This window comes from Phocoena sinus, chromosome 7 (assembly GCF_008692025.1).
Source record: "Phocoena sinus isolate mPhoSin1 chromosome 7, mPhoSin1.pri, whole genome shotgun sequence".
NCBI lineage: Eukaryota > Metazoa > Chordata > Mammalia > Artiodactyla > Phocoenidae > Phocoena > Phocoena sinus.
Window position 1 is genome coordinate 9,825,041 of NC_045769.1, and position 19,484 is coordinate 9,844,524.

Here is a 19,484-nt window from a genome sequence, read left to right on the forward strand (position 1 = left end):
GAAATTGCATTACGCGACCACGTTTACTTTTATTGAAAGATACAGCAGTGTCTGGAATTCGAATAACGGAGAAGTGGTAGTGGCGGCGGTGGGACATCAGGGGGAGCTACTCTTAGTTCACGGTTGAATTATTAGTGAAGGTGAGGACGGTACAGGTGTGGGGAGGGAGAGTGGGTGGGGGAAGAAAGCTGCTGATGGCAAAGCAGCGAGAGAGGACAGGGCTGGGTTCCAGAGGAGCCACGGTGGCACCCTCTGAGTGGTCGCTTCTGGACTAGGGGATCCAGCTTAACAAGGGCTCCTTCGAAGTCACCCCTCAAGGGTTTCAGCGAGTTTGTGAACCCTGAAAACAGATGTGAAGTGTTGGATATATGTGTATATGCTGAGAGGAGGCTCTCAAATTTTCATCAGATTCTCAAAAGATATCATGAACCACCTGGGGAGAGAAGGTTCCATCCTTGGCTTCGACAGCCAAATGCAGGAGTCCGGAGATGCAGAGCGTAGGTCAGGTCTCTGTTTTCAGCACTTGCTCAACCAGCAAAAGCAGCAGGGTCGCTCTGGTTTACAAGTTGGGAAAGGTTGACATATAAAGTGCTGATAGAAGAAGGTGGGCACTGAAGTTTCTGGAAAACGTGTTATCATTGGCTAGAGAGCACCTTACGTGCTCACCTCTCCCCTCTAAGGCCTGGTGGCCACCTCCCTAGCCCTGGAGAATTTCACAGAGCCTGGACTCCCAGTCCATCCCTAGGGAGCCTTATTTGTGCTGCTGGGGAAGATGCCAACAGTCAAGACGTACGAGAAACAACCTCTGATATTCCTTCTATATAGCTGTGTCACATCCTGTGTTTTCCTTTCGTCTTTTCCTGGGACTTAGAAGTGGGCTTACTCCAGAAAATGATTTGCAGATGGTTTTGTTTTTCTGACTGGTTTATAAACACACACAGACATTTATACTCATCAATGGATGCAAAAATAATACTGGGGAAGCATCCTGGTTTTTCCCCCCAGACGTTTATATCCCACAAATAATGAAAAGCATGGAAGAAAAATGAGAAAATATAGTGCTATAGAAAAAAAGCCCACCACTTAAAAATGCACAACTAGGAGACAACCATTGTTGACATTTTGATACATATATCCAGGGATTTTCCTGAAGGTCTATGTGTGTATAATATGTAGTGTATAGTGTAAATGCATATATTTGAACATAAAAGGAATCATACTGTTCACACTATATTGCAATCTACTTTTAATTTAAAAATATGTGTATTTCATAAACGTGTTTTCACATTAAGGTATATACTTCTGTTTTATCATTTTTACTGGCTGTCCTGTCATCCATTACATCAGGGGTCCCCAACCCCTGGGACGGCGAGCAAGCAAGCGAAGCTTCATCTGCCTTTCCTCATCGCTTGCATTACTGCCTGAATCACCCCCCACCGCCCCACCCCCGGCCCTCCCATCCCCCCAGGCTATGGAAAAATTGTCTTCCATGAAACCGGTCCCTGGTGCCAAAAAGCTTGGGGACTGCTGCGTTACATGATACATCAGGATTTTTTTAACCCATCCTCAATTCAACCTCTGGGAAGTTGGGAGCTTTTTCCTATTATAAACAACATTGCATTGAATGTTCTTGCATGTACATCTTTGTGAACTTGTATGAGTATTTCTTTGAGCTAATTTCTTAGGAGTGGAATCCCAGGGTCCAGGAGAATTCATACTTATTTCCATATTGGCTCTCCAGGAAAATACCTTGCACCAGTATTCACTCCTACCCATAGTGCAAAGGAGCTTTTATTTCCTTGTTCTCACACACATACTGAGAATCGTCATTCTAGTGGCTTTATATGCTATTTGTGTTGTTTTAATTTGTAAGTCTTTGATTCCTAGTGAGATTAAATACTTTTAAAATATATTTATAGTCATTTGTGTTTCTTCTTGAACTCCCTATTCCTATCCTTGGCTTGCTTTTCTACCAGATCGTTCACGTTAATCTTTATTCTTGATTTGAAATCGTCCTGTATATTAAGTATATTACATTTGACTATATTACATTTGATTACATAGGACTCTTCCAACTGAACTAGGTTCAAGCATTACTCTACCTGGTCTTTGAAAATACCCAGTGCCTATTTCTCTTCAGCCCTGAATAGGGTGCAAATATTTTTCCAATGTCATTTGTCTTTTAAATGTATATATTTTATTCTATATATCGTATTTTAATTTTATTTTGCACGTATGCTTTCCCTTTAACAGGAAAGAAAATGGTCTTCAGCCAAACCACTGAAGTAAGAAATGCAAATCTCATTTGTTCTTTTTTTTTTTTAACATCTTTATTGGAGTATAATTGCTTTACAATGTTGTGTTAGTTTCTGCTGTATAACAAAGTGAATCAGCTATATGTATACACATATCCCCATATCCCCTCCGTCTTGCATCTCCCTTCCACCCTCCCTGTCCCACCCCTCTAGGTGGTCACAAAGCACCGAGCTGATCTCCCTGTGTTGTGCGGCTGCTTCCCACTAGCTATATACGATTACATCTTAATATTTTCTTTTGATTTCTTATTTCATGCTAGAAAGACCCTAGGTATCAAGATTTTATAAATATACTCATATTTTTCTAATTATGTATGAGTTAATTTTGGTCATGCAAATATTTAATACATTTGAAATGTATCCTGGCATCTTATGGGAGATAAAATATAATCTTTTCTCTAGAATATTTAGCAAATCTCCAACTGCCTACTCAGCATTCACTTTTGGATGTCCCTCAGAGACACCTCAGACTCATATATTTTCTTCTCCTTTCTTTCTTTAAATATTTTCCAGCTCATTAAATGATATTACTGTTCTGGATGGATACTGAGGCATCATTTTGATGCCTCCTCTTCTTCCTCCTTACCTGCATCCAACCACCAAGTCCTAGAAACCTCTAGATCCTCTCGCTTCTTCCTAGAGCCAACACCAGGCTGCCTGCACCTCCACCTGCACTAGTGCAAGGTGTCCCCACACCCATTCCCCTTCACCCCTAAACATTTGCCACACTGAAGAGACCTTTTAAATTAAAATCTAATCTTGTCTCTCCCTACTTAAAATCACCTACTGGCATTTCATTGTCTTTAAGAAGAAAAGCAAAGCCCTTAACCTGATCATCAAGACCTGGGAGGTCTGGCCCCATCTGGTCTTTCCAGGCTTTTCCTGGGCACCCCCATTGCTGTTTGATTCTTGAACACCCATGTCAGGCTCTTCTCAGTGAGGTTCTTGCCCCGGACCTCCTGCCTCGCAATCCCCTGTGCCTCCCCTGCCCCCCATACACATGCTGTAGCTGGAAAGTCTACCCCTAGGCTTTTGTTCAGGGTCCTTACCCTGATCGCAGGGTGCGGTAGGACTCTTCCAGTTGAAGGAGGTTCAAACGTCACTCTGACTGGGCTTTGACAACAACAAATGCCTGTCTCTAGTCAGCCCTGTTAATTTTTCAAACTGCAGGGGACCACAGACTATTTCATAAAGTTGTTAGGAGAGTTGCACTATTAATGTGTTCTACAGAACACTGATCAGATGAGATACTCCATGGAAAAACTGTGCCCCCCAAAATTGGGGACTTGCTACCTGCCATGTGGAGGTTCATAAAGAAGGCCCACGTATTAGAGGCACTTACAGTCAAGAATCTTGTTTGCCTTTGTTTATTTCCAAATATATTTGATCATATAACTTTTTTTTTTTTCCCTTAAAAAAGAACCTATTCTGAGAACTAGCATTCCAGGGGAGGGACTGATAAAAAGTTAGCTCTCATCATGTAAGGAATCATGGTGCCTCTGCTCTTTGAGTCGCTACCTTGGAACTAAATCCTCTTTCATTATAACTGAGGTTTAGCAAAATTTACTCTTGGCCAACTATTACGTGCTCAAAAGCTCCCTAATTTGACTGAGTGGAGCGAATTATGCAACTCATTGTTATCTAATTAGACAGGCCATCCAGTGTCACATTTACCTTTTGAGACTGGCTTTTTCAGTTGGCTCAAGACACTTCACTCTCAGGCCAGCAGACTAACTCTGGGAGGAGGTATGTGGGGAGCTCTGCCCTTCCTTGATGAATTTAGGCTTCTCCTTGAAAATACACTCCCTCCGGTCATCTGGACCCAGAGAGGTTCCCTCTCTTCAACCCCTGCGGGCCTTCTACACAGCTGTCCCCTTAAGACCTGGCCTGCATCCTGTCCATTTTTCAGTTTTTAACTTATTTTGTGTCCACTCTTGTCTCTGAGGCTTTATAATTCTGCCACCTAGAATTACTTGGCTCAGGCAGGACTAGTAGAGGGAAAGAAAGGATGCCCTCACGCAACATGAATTCTCCAGGACTTGCTTTGTTTCTACCTGAAATCATAGGCTGGAGATTACTGTACTCCAACAGGGAAGCCCGAAGTTCTTTCAGGCCCGTTGCCATGGCCACTAGAACAGTAGTCCAAACGGGACATCAGTGACCCATTGCTCTCTCACCATAGCAGAAAGTCTATATGCATTATTAAAAGTCAAATAATGTTATATTTCCCCTCTGTTTTCTAACTCAGCTACTTTTCAATATTTGTCTTTTAGTTCACAAGAGAGTGTTCTACAATTTCCAGCTCATTTTCATGGGCAAATGCCATCAATGTTTTATTCTCACTGAGATTTTTAATTTGCATTTCTTTGATGTTGAGCATCTGTCATGTAATTATTGACCATTCATATGTCTTACCTTGGGAAGGGTCTTTTCAAATCTTCTGCCCATTTTTTTAAAAAATTGGATTTTTGTCATATTACTGAGGTGTAAGAATTATTTACATATTCTAGATATAAATCCTTTGTCAGATAAACATTTCGCTCATCCATTCTTTTTTTTTTTTTTTTCCCAGCAGGACATCCATGCATTCTTAATGGCATTTTTGTGGGGAGCAAGTGCTTTTATTTTTGGTGATCTCTGATTTATCAATTTTTTTCTTTTTTAGTTTGTTCTTTCTTTGCCTACCTTATGATGATGACACTTTATCCAATGTTTTCTTCTAGCATTTTTTAAAATAGATTTTGCCTTTAGGTTTAGGTTTTGAGTTAATTTTTTTGTGTGTGTATGATGTGACTTAAGGATGGAAGTTTACTTTTTTCCCCATATGAGTATCCAGTTATCCTAACATCCTAGCTAATGGAATTCATTAGCACATTTTTAAGGAAACTGTTGACTGTGTATATGTCTTTTTCTTCCTTTGGCTGTTTTTTCAAAATCAAACTTTTTATTTTGAGATAATTGAAACTTCAGACTTCATAAGCTATCTTAAGAAGTCACACAGAGGGATCCAGTATACCGTTTAACCACTTACCCCAATGGTAACACGCTGTACAACTATAGTACAATATCACACCCAGGATACTAACATTGATACAGTCAAGATGCAGAACATTTTCATCACAAGGTTTCCTCATGCTTCCCTTTTATAGCCACACCCATTTCTCCTCCACCACAGGAAGCTTTCCTCTTAATCCCTGGAAACCACTAATCTGTTCTGCATCTTTATAATTTTGGTATTCCAAGAATGTTTTATAAATGGAATCATATAGCATGTAACCTTTTGTGTTTTTTTTTCGCTTAGCATAATTCTCTGGAGATTCATCCAGATCATTATGTGTATCAAGTTTCTTCCTTTTTATTGCTGAGCTGCGTTCCATGATATGAATATACCACAGTTTGTTTAACTATCCCCCTGTTGAAAGAAATCTGGGTTCTTTCCAATTTTGAACTATTATGAAGAAAGCTGCTGTAAACCTTCATTTACAGGTTTTTGTGTGAATATAAGTTTTTATTTTTTCTGGAACAGTTGCCCAGGAGTTCAAATGCTGGGTCATATGGTAGTTGATGTTTAGTTTTCCAAACTATGCCAGAATGTTTCCAGAGTGGCTTAACCATTTTCCCTTCCCATCAACAATGTATAGTGATCCAGTTTCTCTCTATACTTGCCAGCATTTTGTGTTGCCTTCATTTTTAATTTTAGCCATTTTGATAATGTGTTTAGTGATATCTTGTGGTTTTGATTTGAATTTCCCTAATTGTAAATGATATTGGACGTCTTTTCATGTGATTATTCGACATCTGTACATCCTCTTTGGCGAAACGTCTCTTCATGTCCTTTGTCCATTTTCTAATCGTACCCCATCATATCAAGGCTACATACTATAAGTATGATTTCTGATCATTGATGTTGACCGTAATCACCTGAGGAAGTGTTTATCAAGATTTTCCCCTATAATGTTACTCTTTTCCCCTCTTTGCATACTTTACTCTTTGAAAGAAGGTTACTATGTGTGGACCACACTTAAGGAATCGGGAGTTTTTCTTTCCCGCTTTGAGGGTAGAGTAGCTACGTAAACTATGTGAAATTCTTCTGTAGGAGAGATTTGTCTGTTTTCCCCCACTTATTTGATCATTTATTTATATCACTGTGGACTTGTGGATATTTATTTTATACTTTGAGTTATAATCCAACATATTTTTATTTATTTTGTGGCTCAAAATGTTCCAGATTTGGACACTGAGAGTTCTTTCATTTGGGTTTCTGTGTCCCTTTGACATACCCCATTGTTGTTGGTGGAGAGTGTGTGTGTGTGTGTGTGTGTGTGTGTGTGTGTGTGTGTGTGTGTGTATGAACACTTACATGCTTTCTGGCACTGCAAGAAGCTCCAGTCTTATCTTGTGTATTTCCTGCTCCAGTCTTGAATCAGCCATCTCTTCAAGGAGACTTGGTTCTTTTTATTGGAGAATGATACTGGAAACCAAGATCTGGGCACTAGCTATGCTCATTGTTCATGGGATGTCATTGCTCCTAGATCCTCTCAGCTGCCATAGCAAGGGAATGTGTGTGTATACTAACCCATGTGTCTATAAATATTGCCATATGTAACCATCTATATCTAAATAAAGCTAAACATGAATTTATACTAAATTTTCCAACTCTGTTCCATTATTACATGTATCATTCCAGCCTTCTCTCCTGTTTATCTGTAAATTCCCACACCAACAACAAGATTCCTGGCTCCTACCATCCAACATCCTTTTACTTACTTGCTTAATTCCTATATACATGTAGAGCAGTATCAGAATTCATAACTTGTATCCTTATGGGAAGCAACTTTATAAACTAGACTACAGTGCTGGTGTATACATCTTTCGGCCTTCAGTCCTACCAACTCTACTCGTTCCAAAGTCACTTAGGTCAGCACTGCCCTGCATCCAGCAGTGAGGTTGTTTCATACATTTGTAAGTACTGTTAGATTATTTTTTCACAGTCTGCATCCATTTTTTAAAAAATTTTACATCTTTATTGGAGTATAATTGCTTTACACTGTTGTGTTAGTTCTTGATGTACAACAAAGTAAATCAGCTATATGTACACATATATCCCCATATCCCCTCCCTCTTGAGCCTCCCTCCCACCCTCCCTATCCCACCCCTCTAGGTCGTCTCAAAGCACCGAGCTGATCTCCCTGTGCTATGCAAGCTTCCCACTAGCCATCCATTTTACATTTGGTAGGTTATATATGTCAACGATACTCTCTCACTTTGTCCCAGCTTCCCCTTCCCCCTCTGTGTCCTCAAGTCCGTTCTCTACCTCTGCGTCTTTATTCCTGCCCTGCCACTAGGTTCATCAGTACTGTTTTTTTAGATTCCTTGTATATGCGTTAGCATACGGTATTTGTTTTTCTCTTTCTGACTTACTTCACTCTATATGACAGGCTCTAAGTCCATCCACCTCATTACAAATAACTCAGTTTCGTTTCTTTTCATGGCTGAGTAATATTCCATTGTATATATGTGCCACATCTTCTTTATCCATTCATCTGTCGATGGACACTTAGGTTGCTTCCATGTCCTGGCTATTGTAAAGAGTGCTGTAATGAACATTGTGGTACATGTATCTTTTTGAATTATGGTTTTCTCAGGGTATATGCCCAGTAGCGGGATTGCTGGCTCATATGATAGTTCTGTTTTTAGTTTTCTAAGGAACCTCCTTACTGTTCTCCATAGTGGCTGTATCAATTTACATTCCCACCAACAGTGCAGGAGGGTTCCCTGTTCTCCACACCCTCTCCAGCATTTAGATTTTTTGATGATGACCATTCTGACTGGTGTGAGGTGATACCTCATTGTGGTTTTGCTTTGCATTTCTCTAATGATTAGTGATGTTGAACAGTTTTTCATGTGTTTGCTGGCAATCTTTATGTCTTCTCTGGAGAAATGTCTATTTAGGTCTCCCAACCATTTTTGGATTGGGTTGTTTGTTTTTTTGATATTGAGCTGCATGAGCTGCTTGTATATTTTGGAGATTAATCCTTTGCCAGTTGCTTCGTTTGCAAATATTTTCTTCCATCGTGAGATTTGTCTTTTTGTCTTGTTTACGGTTTCCTTTGCTGTGCAAAAGCTTTTAAGTTTCATTAGGTCCCATTTGTTTTTTTTTGTTTTTATTTCCATTTCTCTAGGAGGTGGGTCCAAAAGGATCTGCTGAGATTTATGTCATAGGGTCCTCTGCCTATGTTTTCCTCTAAGAGTTTTATAGTGTCTGGTCTTACATTTAGATGTTTAATCCATTTTGAGTTTATTTTTCTGTATGGTGTTAGGGAGTGTTCTAATTTCATTCTTTTACATGTAGCTGTCCAGTCTTCCCAGCACCACTTATTGAAGAGACTGGCTTTTCTCCATTGTATATCCTTGCCTCCTTTGTCATAGATAAGTTGACCATAGGTGCATGGTTTTATCTCTGGGCTTTCTATCCTGCTCCATTGATCTATATTTCTGTTTTTGTGCCAGTACCATACTGTCTTGATTACTGTAGCTTTATAGTATAGTCTGAAGTCAGGGAGCCTGATTCTTCCAACTCTGTTTTTCTTTCTCAAGATTGCTTTGGCTCACAGTCTGCATTCTTTCCTGGGACCTTCCAACTAGAGTGGTTTTGTTTTTGTTTTTCCTATAGAAGTACAGTTTCTCAAGCACCATTTGTTGAAAAGGCTATCTTTCCTTCATTGAATTGCTTTTAAACCTTTGTCAAAAATCAGTTGGCCATATTTGTGTGGGTCTGGTTGGATTCTGTATTGTTTTTCATTGATCTATGTATCTGTTCCTCTGTCAATACTACTCAGTCTTGATTGCTGCAGTTATGTAATAACTATTGAAATCAGGCAGAATGATTCTTCTCAATTACTCTTTTTCTTTCAACACTGTTTCACCTATACTAGTGTCTTTGCTTTTTCATATAAATTTTAGAATAATCTTGTCTATATTTACAAAAGATTTTGATGAGGTATTAATAAGAATTGTATTAAACCTGTATATTAATTTGGGAAGAATTGATATCTTTACTATTTGGAGTCTTCTAGTCCATGAACACAGTATGACACTCCATTTATTTAGATCTTTGATTTCTTCATCAGCATTTTGTAGTTTTCAGCATGTAACTCCTATACATGTACAACTAAATATTTCTCTCTTTTTGAGTGATTACAAATAGAATTGCAGTTTGGTGTGCACATGTTCAATGCTAGTGTGTAGATATACAACTGATTTTTGTATGTTTATCTTGTATCCTCTGACTTTGATGAACTTACTAGTTTTAGGATTCTGGGGGGGTAGATTCCTTGTGATTTTATGCATAGGTAGGTATGTCTTCTGAAATTAGGGACAGTTTTATTTCTTCCTTTCTGATATGTATAAATTTTATTTCCTTTTATTGTCTTATTACATTGGCTAGAACTCCTCACACTAGTTTGAGTAAGAGTGGTGATAGCAGACATCCTTGCTTTGTTCCCAGTCATAGGGGAAAAGCATTCAGTCTTTCACCATTAAGTATAATGTTAGCTATATAGGGATTTTTAGATTTTTTTTTAAATCAAATTGAGGAAGTTACTCTCCATTCCTTGCTTGCTGATAGCTTTAGTTATGAATGGGTGTTGAATTTTGCCAGGTGCTTTTTCTGCGTCAATTGATATCAGTATATGATTTTTCTTCTTTAACATATTATTATGATGGATTATATTGATCAATTTTCAAATATTGAATTAGTCTTGCCTTGCTGGAATAAAACCCACTTGGTCATAGTGTATAATTCTTTTTATATATTGCTGAATCCTGGCCTCTAATATTTTGTTCAGAGTTTTTGTGTCTGTATTCATGAGGGATATTCGTCTGTAGTTTTCTCTCTCTCTCTCTTTTAATATTATCTTTGACAATATTGAATTTTTCACATCTAGAAATTCCATTTGGTTTTTTTTTAATATCTTCCATTTTTATCCTCATTTTCCCCATGTTTTCCTTCACATTTTGAACAAATGTCTTGTTTACTCACCATCATCTGTTACTTCTGGACCTCTGTCTTTTGACTGATTTTCCTTCTGGTTATAGGTCCCATGTTCTTGCTTTTTTTTTTGTACATCTGATATTTTTTTGTTTGAATGCTGGTCATTGTGAGTTAAGTTGTTGAGTGATTGGATATCTTTTAAAAGTGCTGGCCTTTTTTGTGGCAGGTAGGTAAGTTACTTGCTGACCTGATTGATCCTTTCAAGGTTTTTTTTTGTATTTTGGAGTCTCTAGTAGCCTTTAGGGATAGTTATGTCCTACTACTGAGGTGTGACCTTTTCCTCCCATAATGCACTGGGTGGCCAATGAAATGTCTGCATTCCAACCTGTGAGAGTTTGAATACTTCCCAGTCCTCTGTGAGCTTTGGGAACTGTTCATCTTTCCTCTTGTTTGCCATGCCTGTGGAGTTCCAACCTACTCATACACAGTATTCAGCAACAAACTCAGGGATGCATTATATCTCTGATGCTCCTTTTCTGAGTGGCTCTACCTTCTGTAGTGGTCTGTCCTACAAATTACAGCTACCTCAGCCTCCACAAATTCCAGTTACTCCCCACATTTCAGTGAAACCATTGTGTTTTAAATTGGTTCAGAATTTAGAATGCCAGAGTGGTTATGGTACTCAGCTGTTCGTTTGTCTCCTCTTAGCAATCACAGCCATGCACTGCCTGTTGTCTAATGTCTTAAAGTGTTTTTTTAAATATATATTTTGTCCACATGTGTAATTACTTACAGTGGGAGGGCAAGACAGGTCCCAGTTGCTCCATTGTGGCAGAACTTCCAAGTAAGTCATTAGATTCATTTCATCTAGAATAAAATGCTTGTGAAGTATGAAGGAGTTATACTTACATTACCCATTCCAGTGCGTGGCACATAATAGGCTTAGATTTAATACTAGGTATTATGATTATAATGATTTTCATTGATATCATTTGGTGTGGGCTCTGTTAACCCAAGGATATACTGACAGCAGAGACTTCTGACTTATCTTTTTCATTTTAATTTATCTGAGGAAAGCATACCGAATTAAACTGTACACTTGTAAATTGGCATAAATATTACCAAAGCTGATACCTACTATACAGATGGCCTCTTAGAAAGTAGTAGATTGAAAAGCAATAGGAAAAGGTTTAAAGTTCAGACTTTGATTTCCAGCCTTAGTCAAGTAGAAATTTCATTTTGTATTCTCTTTACAAATGTTATTCAAGCACAACGGTGATTCAAAATTAACTGATTTTCCCCACTCAAATAAAAAAGTAAGCAACTCAACGAAAAAGTCATCTGGCTTAAGCCAGCAAAAGCATAAAGATTTATTGAGTATTATTAAGTATTATTAAGTACTTTTTATTATTTACTATATTTATTAAGTATTTATGAGTGGAGAAAGGTGATATAATGTACTAAGAACTCTTCTACTAAAATTAACTAGAATGCATATTGCTTGGAGATGGAATGGTGAGGTGTTGAAATGTATGTAAGAACATAATACTCCTAATACAGGGAAGCATAAATGAAACCAAAATTAGTCTCTATAATTCTTAATAAACCTTCAGTTACCTTGCAAAGTGCATGAGCACCGTGAGGCAGAGAAGAGCAATCCTCTTTGGAAGTCTTCTGGTTGGAAGTTTCCTTGGGTGGCCCCATCATCGGAATCACCCCATATGCTCACCACCAGCATGTGACACCGTGAAGTCCTCAGCTGCAAGCCAGTTGGGGGTAACTGATTCAAATAGAAGTGTAGGCATGTTAGTTTGTAAAATGGGCCAACAGAGTCAATCTAAAGGTATCTGTGAACTGTGCATTGCTCCACGGTTCCTCCAGAGCACATATGCTGTGGAAATAGCTGCTAGCTATTTGGGCTCCTGACTGGCATGGAGTTTTATCATAAACTAATGTCATTGAATCCCAAGTATAGCTCTAAGAACACTGTGGTGATGAAAGCCAGACTGGGATAGGTTTGGGACCCTCTCTGGGCCATGGTTCTTTGGTTCCTGGGTCTTAGATATTTGATGAATGTCTACAGAAAAAGTTCGTCCTATTTTCTCCTGCCGTTCTCTATTCCTACCAAGTCCTTCCAATCCAGTGAGTCCCAAGAAGAGATAAATCTGAGGATCTTAGACTTCTCTCAACTATATTAGAGCCACTTAGAGGTCTAAGAGCCAAAACATGTATTAGGGCTGCTCTGAACTTGAACTTGGCATTTACATCCCTAGGGAAGCTCTGGACCAGAGCAGGACTGGGTGGGCTGGACTGACAGCTCTAGAACTGCCCAAAATTTAGGGAATTAAAAGGGTTTGCCACTGACATTAAACTTCTGAAGCAGGGTGGGGCTTTTGAGTTTTGCTAGGCTATAGAAGTAGGGAGAAGTCAGGCCATTTCTGTAGCTATTGCTGAAAAGGTAACAGAGCATCTTATTTCAGAATTTGCAGTATTCAGATTGCCAGGAAAAGAAAGCTATTGTTTAGTAAATACCTCCATTAAGCTTGTCTTCCTAAATGGATGGAAAGCAGTACTGATGTGTGTATTTGTCAAGGCCTTTGAGTTCATCCTTTTATTGCTTCTCAGCACGTTCCTGTTTATATGTCTCTTCAACTAGTCTACCGTGTAATGCCATTTGTAATAGTTTAGTCTATGCCCTTTTCCAGTCAGAGTGATTGCCCCATTAATAGACAGAAAACCTTTGAAAGAGGTTAGTAAGAGGCAATCAATTTCATGTCTTTCGTATTGATATAAATGACTATATTTATTGCAGGAAACAAATTCGCTTAGACACTACTGAATTATAAGCAATCTAGTAGGACCTAGACGTAGTAAATGTTTTATTTGACAGATTTTACTTTAAAAATAAAACAGTCCGCTGCCAGGTATGAAAAAAGTGTGAAGTGAAACAGACGTGAACCATTTTAGTTTGAGATTCTGCCTCGAAAATGGTCTGTGAGTGACATATGGTGGTTTTATAAACACGAGGTAAACCAATGGCAGACAGAAAAGCTCTTTAATACTAATTAAGTAAGCCTGGAAGTAATTACCCAAGTGTACACTGAAATATTGCCTTTGAAAATGGACAGAATATTTGATTTTGCTCTTTTGTTTTAGTCGATGACTATAGCAATGCTAGGAATTTAAAAAATATATATATATCACTTTTTACATTTATCTAAGCAAATGGAGGTATATTTAAAGTTTTCTTTTTCTCAGTTTTACACTTTTAAGAAAGATTGCCTCAATTTGAAGTATCCTCTCTTCAGCTTCGATGTGATATCTTTAAGAGGTGTACCCGTTTTGTATTGACTCATACACACGCTTTAAAATCACACAAAGATGGCTTCGTTTGTGTAACTTCTACTAACAAGCTATTTCTTGTAAGTTGGTCTTTGGACCACAGTGATATCAGCCCATGTTCTGGTTTGTTAGTTTAAACTAGGCTTTCTCTGAGGGGATCAAGGATGCCCACAAATGTTGGGTGTAGCAGCGTCAGGAGCCCCAGGTCACGGTTTTCATTATGGGGGAAGGACGGACGGACTGGAGCAGATGTGAGCTTCCCTCGGGGACCATTTCCCAGGGGAGATTATTTCAGGACTGGACTCACCCCAGACATCACAACTGTCATTCCTTAGGGGGCCCTGATGTTCTCCCTCAGCATTTCAATCCCTCCCAGAAGCATTTCCAGGGATTTGGAAAGAGGAGTACATTTTCATAATTGACTCAGGCTAGGCACACGTCTGTGACCTAGAACTATCCAGAAAATAGTCAAATGCCCAGGCTTACACAATCAAACACTTAGCTACAAAAAGAAAAGAACCATAAACTGTGAGTTCTTTGGCTTTCCGGAGTTTCAGAAAAACAAATAAGAAGATTCAGCTGACTAAATCCAAAACAAAATATATTTCTTTAGTAAAATCAGGAGCCCAAGTTTGTTTTTCCGATAAACTTCAAAAGGTTTATTCAGATATGGGAATCAGCTTCAGATAATGAATTCAAAAGATTAAAGGAGATTCTTTTTACCGGTGCCATTTCTTTTTCTTTTTTAAGCTTTACTTAAGTAAAGGATCCCTTGTCTGGAATTCTGGGCGAGTTCTGCACTTTATACAAACAGCCAGTTGGGCTGCATTGCAGGAGATCATGACCCCAGCCTTAGATCTTTGCTGAGCTGGAGAAGTGACGGGGGACAGAGCCGCTGGGGCAGCTAGCCTGGCTCACTGCCGCTTTTCTTCATCTCCTTAGGTGAAGAGTGTGACATCGACATCAACGAATGTGACAGTAACCCCTGCCATCACGCCGGTACCTGCCTGGACCAGCCCAATGGTTATACATGCCACTGCCCACGTGGCTGGGTGGGAGCAAACTGCGAAATCCGTGAGTATTCTGCCGCTCAGCCACTGTGACTTACCGTTACATTTTCATTCAATGAGAAGAGGATGCGCCAGCCCCACAGCACTCACAGGTGAGGCAGTGAGGCCCAAGGGGTACCCTGAGACCCCCGTGCCTCCCGGATCCCAGTTGAGGACTTTGGTTCACTGTGTTATGCTGCTTCCCTCCTTCCTGAGTCTGAATCCAGCCTTTCCACCAGGATGAGAATATGCAGATGTCATCCAGAGTTCGCGGCTGCTAAGACAGCCAAAAATGTGCTTAGCAGAGAAGCATTAGAATCGCATCAGAAAAGAGAGTCTTTGTGTTGAAAGCATTAAAAAAAAACCACACAGAATGTAAATTCACTTCGCATTTTTTGTCTTCAAGTGTCTTCAAACGTATTAGGTTCCATCAATTGCCTGGAGAAAAGTTCCGTGAGGATGAGCGCATGAAAGAAACTCTGGAAAATACTTTGAGCTGCTTAGAGCGAGGTGTTCTCTACAGATGGACTCACAGAAGTTTGACAATGTCAGGATCAGGATTTTATATGTTGAAATCATGTATCTGCTAGGACTGAGGTGAAAATGAGAACTGCCCTGGAATTGGGTTTTCATTGTTTTGTAAATCGCTAAAAGCTCAGCGTTGAAGTGTGTTTTCTTCCCATTTAAATTAGTCAGGGTCGTTGGGTTGGGCTGTGTCATCAAATCTCCCTCCTGGGCCCTCTCGCCCACTCTCTTACCCTTCATCAGGCAAAGACAGTTCATCTGCTATGTGAGTTTGGAAGGAGACAGCTCAGTGTACACAGCCCTGTCTGTCTGTCTGCCTCTTGGGCTGGCCTGTCTGCTGCCTCTACTCCTCCACGCTGTACATGTTTCAAGAACAGGCCCCTCACTGGTGGTCCAGCACCGCCTATGACTGCACGGGCTTGTCTAATTCTCGGTGTGTGTCTCAAGTGGGGCATGGCCAGTAACAGGAAACCTTCTTATCCACACATATGGACCATATTCTTCAGCATCAACTTGACCAGTAATGAAGGTGTCGTTTGGGCTCCCGTCTGCTCACTCTTTGTCTTTCATCTTGGCTCAGGACTTGAGAGAGGAAGAGAGTAATTCCTTTTAGGTCTCCCGCTCGTCCTTTCCAAGTACCCCTATACAGAAAGGTTTTAGGACCAACTGAAACACTCTATTGTTGAAGAAAGGGAAGGAAAGGGATTCCAATGGTACAGATGCTCAGGGCTGTGAACTGATGCAGGATGTTAAGACTAAAGGAGGTATAGGATGTTAAGCCCAGTCTGGTGAGATCAGTTGGTGGCAAGGATCCCGGATTTGGGCCAACAGGACCTCGGTTCTCGCCCCGGCTGTGGCACTTACGGTGTGGCTACATTTAGTTGTGCTGGGTCTCAGTGTACTTATCCGTAAAATAGGACCAGTTTTCGTTATAAAATTTGATAATTCTGTGAAATGACAGATTTCACGCCTTGGGGCAGAGGAATATCTATGTATAATTTTAAAATCCTCGGTGTGAAGAAGTCAGGAACACAGGGGATGCCCTTAAGAAGTTTTGAAGTAAAATCTTATAACTATAAAAAAAAATCTAGCTTTACTTCCTTCTGGTGATGGATAAGATAGGCAAAAGATATACAAGGATGGAATAATAAGGACAAAAGTTGGCTTCGTGGTCTAGCTCCGTCATGGACAAATGTACCTCAGCCTTGTCTTCCTCACTTGTAAAATGGTGATAGAAAAGTTGCTGTGAGGCTTAACGGAGGCAAATTAGTGCAGATCTCTGCTACACAGTAGGCACTAAATAAGTGTTAGCTGCTGCTTCTCTTTCCTTCTGCGCCACTGTAGCCCTTATACTATGAGCTACTCCTGGCAAACACTAGCCTTTGGCACTTTTCAGAGGGCACAGGCCACTCTGAGCAGCTGGGTGTGATGGGACCCATCACACATCTCAGCACACACCTGGGTTCTCTGTTCGCCCAGAGTAGCACTTGCCATTTGATGATCTCATTTGCACCCCTCCATTCAGCCAAAGGTGTTAAAATAAATGTCATCACAGATTAGGCTCTACTGGGTCCCCATGTTGGATGCTTCCATCCTTGACCTGAGCATAAGAATGGAGAATAAGCATATAAGGTTTGTGATAACACACAGATGGAGCTGGTGGCCAGTGCCAAGAGAAATGGATCTGGATCAATGGAATGGATTCAAAGCAGAAGTGGAAGCAGAGTTTGGACTGTCAGTGGGCAGAGAAGATATAAGAGGTCTCCTGTCCTGTATGAGCCATGGGACCTATGGCTCTGAGGTTCCTTTCTAACCCTGAACATCTGTGATCTTCTGAAGTGGCTAGAAACCAAGAGGAGGGTGCCTGAATGACACAAGGTCAGGTTGGTAAGTCTCAACAGGAAAGCTCAGATGAAGCAGAGAAGAGGGAGAACTGCGGCCCATGTAGCTCCATAGCATGGTGGGCTCCAAGTTGTCAAAGGCAGTAATGGGGCTTCCCACCAGCCTGACCTCTGCTTCCTGAGGCCATTCACCTGCCCTCCTTTCTTGTTCACTACACTTTAGTCACATTGTCCTCCTTTCCCTTCTTTGAGCAGGTCCCATTTATTCCTGCCATCAGGGCCTTTGCCTGTGCTGTTCCCCATGCCTGGCGCTCTCTTCCTTGCGATTTTAGCACAGCTGTCTCCTTCTCAGCTTTTAGGTCTCAGCTTGAACGTCACCTTCTCAGATGCCTTCCCTGACCACCTGTGTTTGTTTCCTACTGCGGCTGCAACGAATTAGCACAGATTTCATGGCTTGAAACATAACATGACTGTCTTCCTTCTGGAGTTTCTAAAGAACCTTCTTCTTTGCCTTCTCCAACTTCTAGAGGCTGCCTACCTTCCTTGGCTCGTGGCCCCTTCCTCCATCTTCAAAGCCAGCAATCACGTCTCTCTGACTCCTGCTTCCATTGTCACATTTCCTTCTCCAGATCTCTCATATCCCTCTTTCACTTATAAGGGCTCCGGTGATTACTTTGGGCCCATGAAGGTAATTTAGGATAACCTATCCATCTCAAGACCGTCAGCTTAATCTCATCTGCAGAGTTCCTTTTGCCGTGTAAGGTAGCATAATCAAAGATTCTGGGGAATAGTATGTGTCCATCTTTGGGAGACCATTATTTGGCCTACCATAGCACCTTATCAGCAGTGTTTCATTACTCCCATTTGTTCTTAAAAATTGTAACATTTGGAGATGATTTAGCATTACTTCTTTTCTGTTACAGCATCGTCCTAATCATTGTAATAGGTATTCGCATAAACATAACTTAAACTGATTAAAGGGGCAGGATTTGGTGAATAGAATGGGTGCGGCTCTTAAGAACAGGGATCTGGGTTGCTCCTGCCACCCAGCCAATCACCAGGCAGGAGGAAGGTCATTTTATCTCTCTGGAGCTCAGTCTCTTCATCCCTAAAATGAAGGATTAAATAAAATGGTTAGTTTTCTTCCTTCCAGCCCTAGAATTGTTGGATTCACCCTCCAAGTAGCGTCATACTCTGCCAGGAAGCACAGATTATAATAAGGCAGGCGTTTCCTATTGCACGTGGAAAAGAGAAATTCAGAAATTCATAGAATACGTGTGTGATACTCGCAAACACACGCTGAAGAGTTCGTGCAGATTCCAGTGAAGAAAGGGCTCTGCATGTGGAAATGAGTCTACTTTGTCATCAGCCAACACTAGATTCAGAAACCTCAATGGGATTTACATGCAAATTAACACCATTTTAGTGGTTCCATGCCTCGCATTCCTAACGTTTACCCTAATAATGGATAGTTTTTAGAAATTTGCCCTTTAGAGTTATTATCTGGCCCCCAATCAGTAATAAGAAGCAGAAGTCTAGCAGACCACACGTATTTATCAAAACCATCAAAAACATTGATCCAGAACTATCCTAAAAGGATCATGAGAGTAGCTATGATGTGTTTTTTGTTTGTTTGTTTTTTTGCGGTATGTGGACCTCTCACTGCTGTGGCCTCTCCCGTTGCGGAGCACAGGCTCCGGACACGCAGGCTCGGCGGCCATGGCTCACGGGCCCAGCCGCTCCGCGGCATGTGGGATCTTCCCGGACCGGGGCACCAACCCGTCTCCCCTGCGTCGGCAGGCGGACTCTCAACCACTGCGCCACCAGGGAAGCCCAGCTGTGATGTTTTATACATATTCTGAGACGAATGCAAACCCTAAGTTCTAGAAACTAACAAAACAAGCCTGCTGAAATTTTAATTCTGACACTTGTTCTTAACCACCTTTGGACTGATCAAAAAATTTGGGGAGGATTTTAATAAAACTTTTGCCTTCCTAAAATCGAAGTCTAAAATTCAAAATTCTTATAATTCTCTACATAGTGGAATGTTTTGTATCATTTGTGTTGGAGCTCTAAGGTCTATACAGTTAGAGTTACAGACAGTCCTGCTGACTGAGAGTTGGCTAGTTCTATATACGGAGCAGTTGAATCTATGGTTAAACTATTGAATTAATGACATTCTGCAGTTGAGAAATAGGGGAACAGGGCATCTTGGATTTATGCATTCAATGAATAACCAAGGCCCTCTTATTGTCAGATGTTAAGCATAGTGCCCAGGATATAAAGATTAATGAAACAGCTCTTGCCTTCTCCTCATCCAAGGGTGGGTCTTCATATGTGACAGGAGTTGCTGTGAGACTTCGTGCAGGTAGCTCCAGGAACCCAGGGACGGAGCACAGTTGGATGTCTGGGGCTTCTT

The 19,484-nt window shown here is 40.6% G+C and overlaps 1 protein-coding gene across 1 annotated transcript in view; it reads left to right on the plus strand.

Annotated features, from left to right (window-relative positions):
* DNER (delta/notch like EGF repeat containing) overlaps window positions 1-19,484 on the plus strand; it is a 324,602-nt gene that overhangs the window by 288,743 nt on the left and 16,375 nt on the right. Inside the window, exon 13 of the mRNA XM_032637757.1 lies at window positions 14,593-14,724. Within this exon, the coding sequence (XP_032493648.1) occupies window positions 14,593-14,724 (132 nt within the window). The remainder of the gene's footprint in view (window positions 1-14,592; window positions 14,725-19,484) is intronic.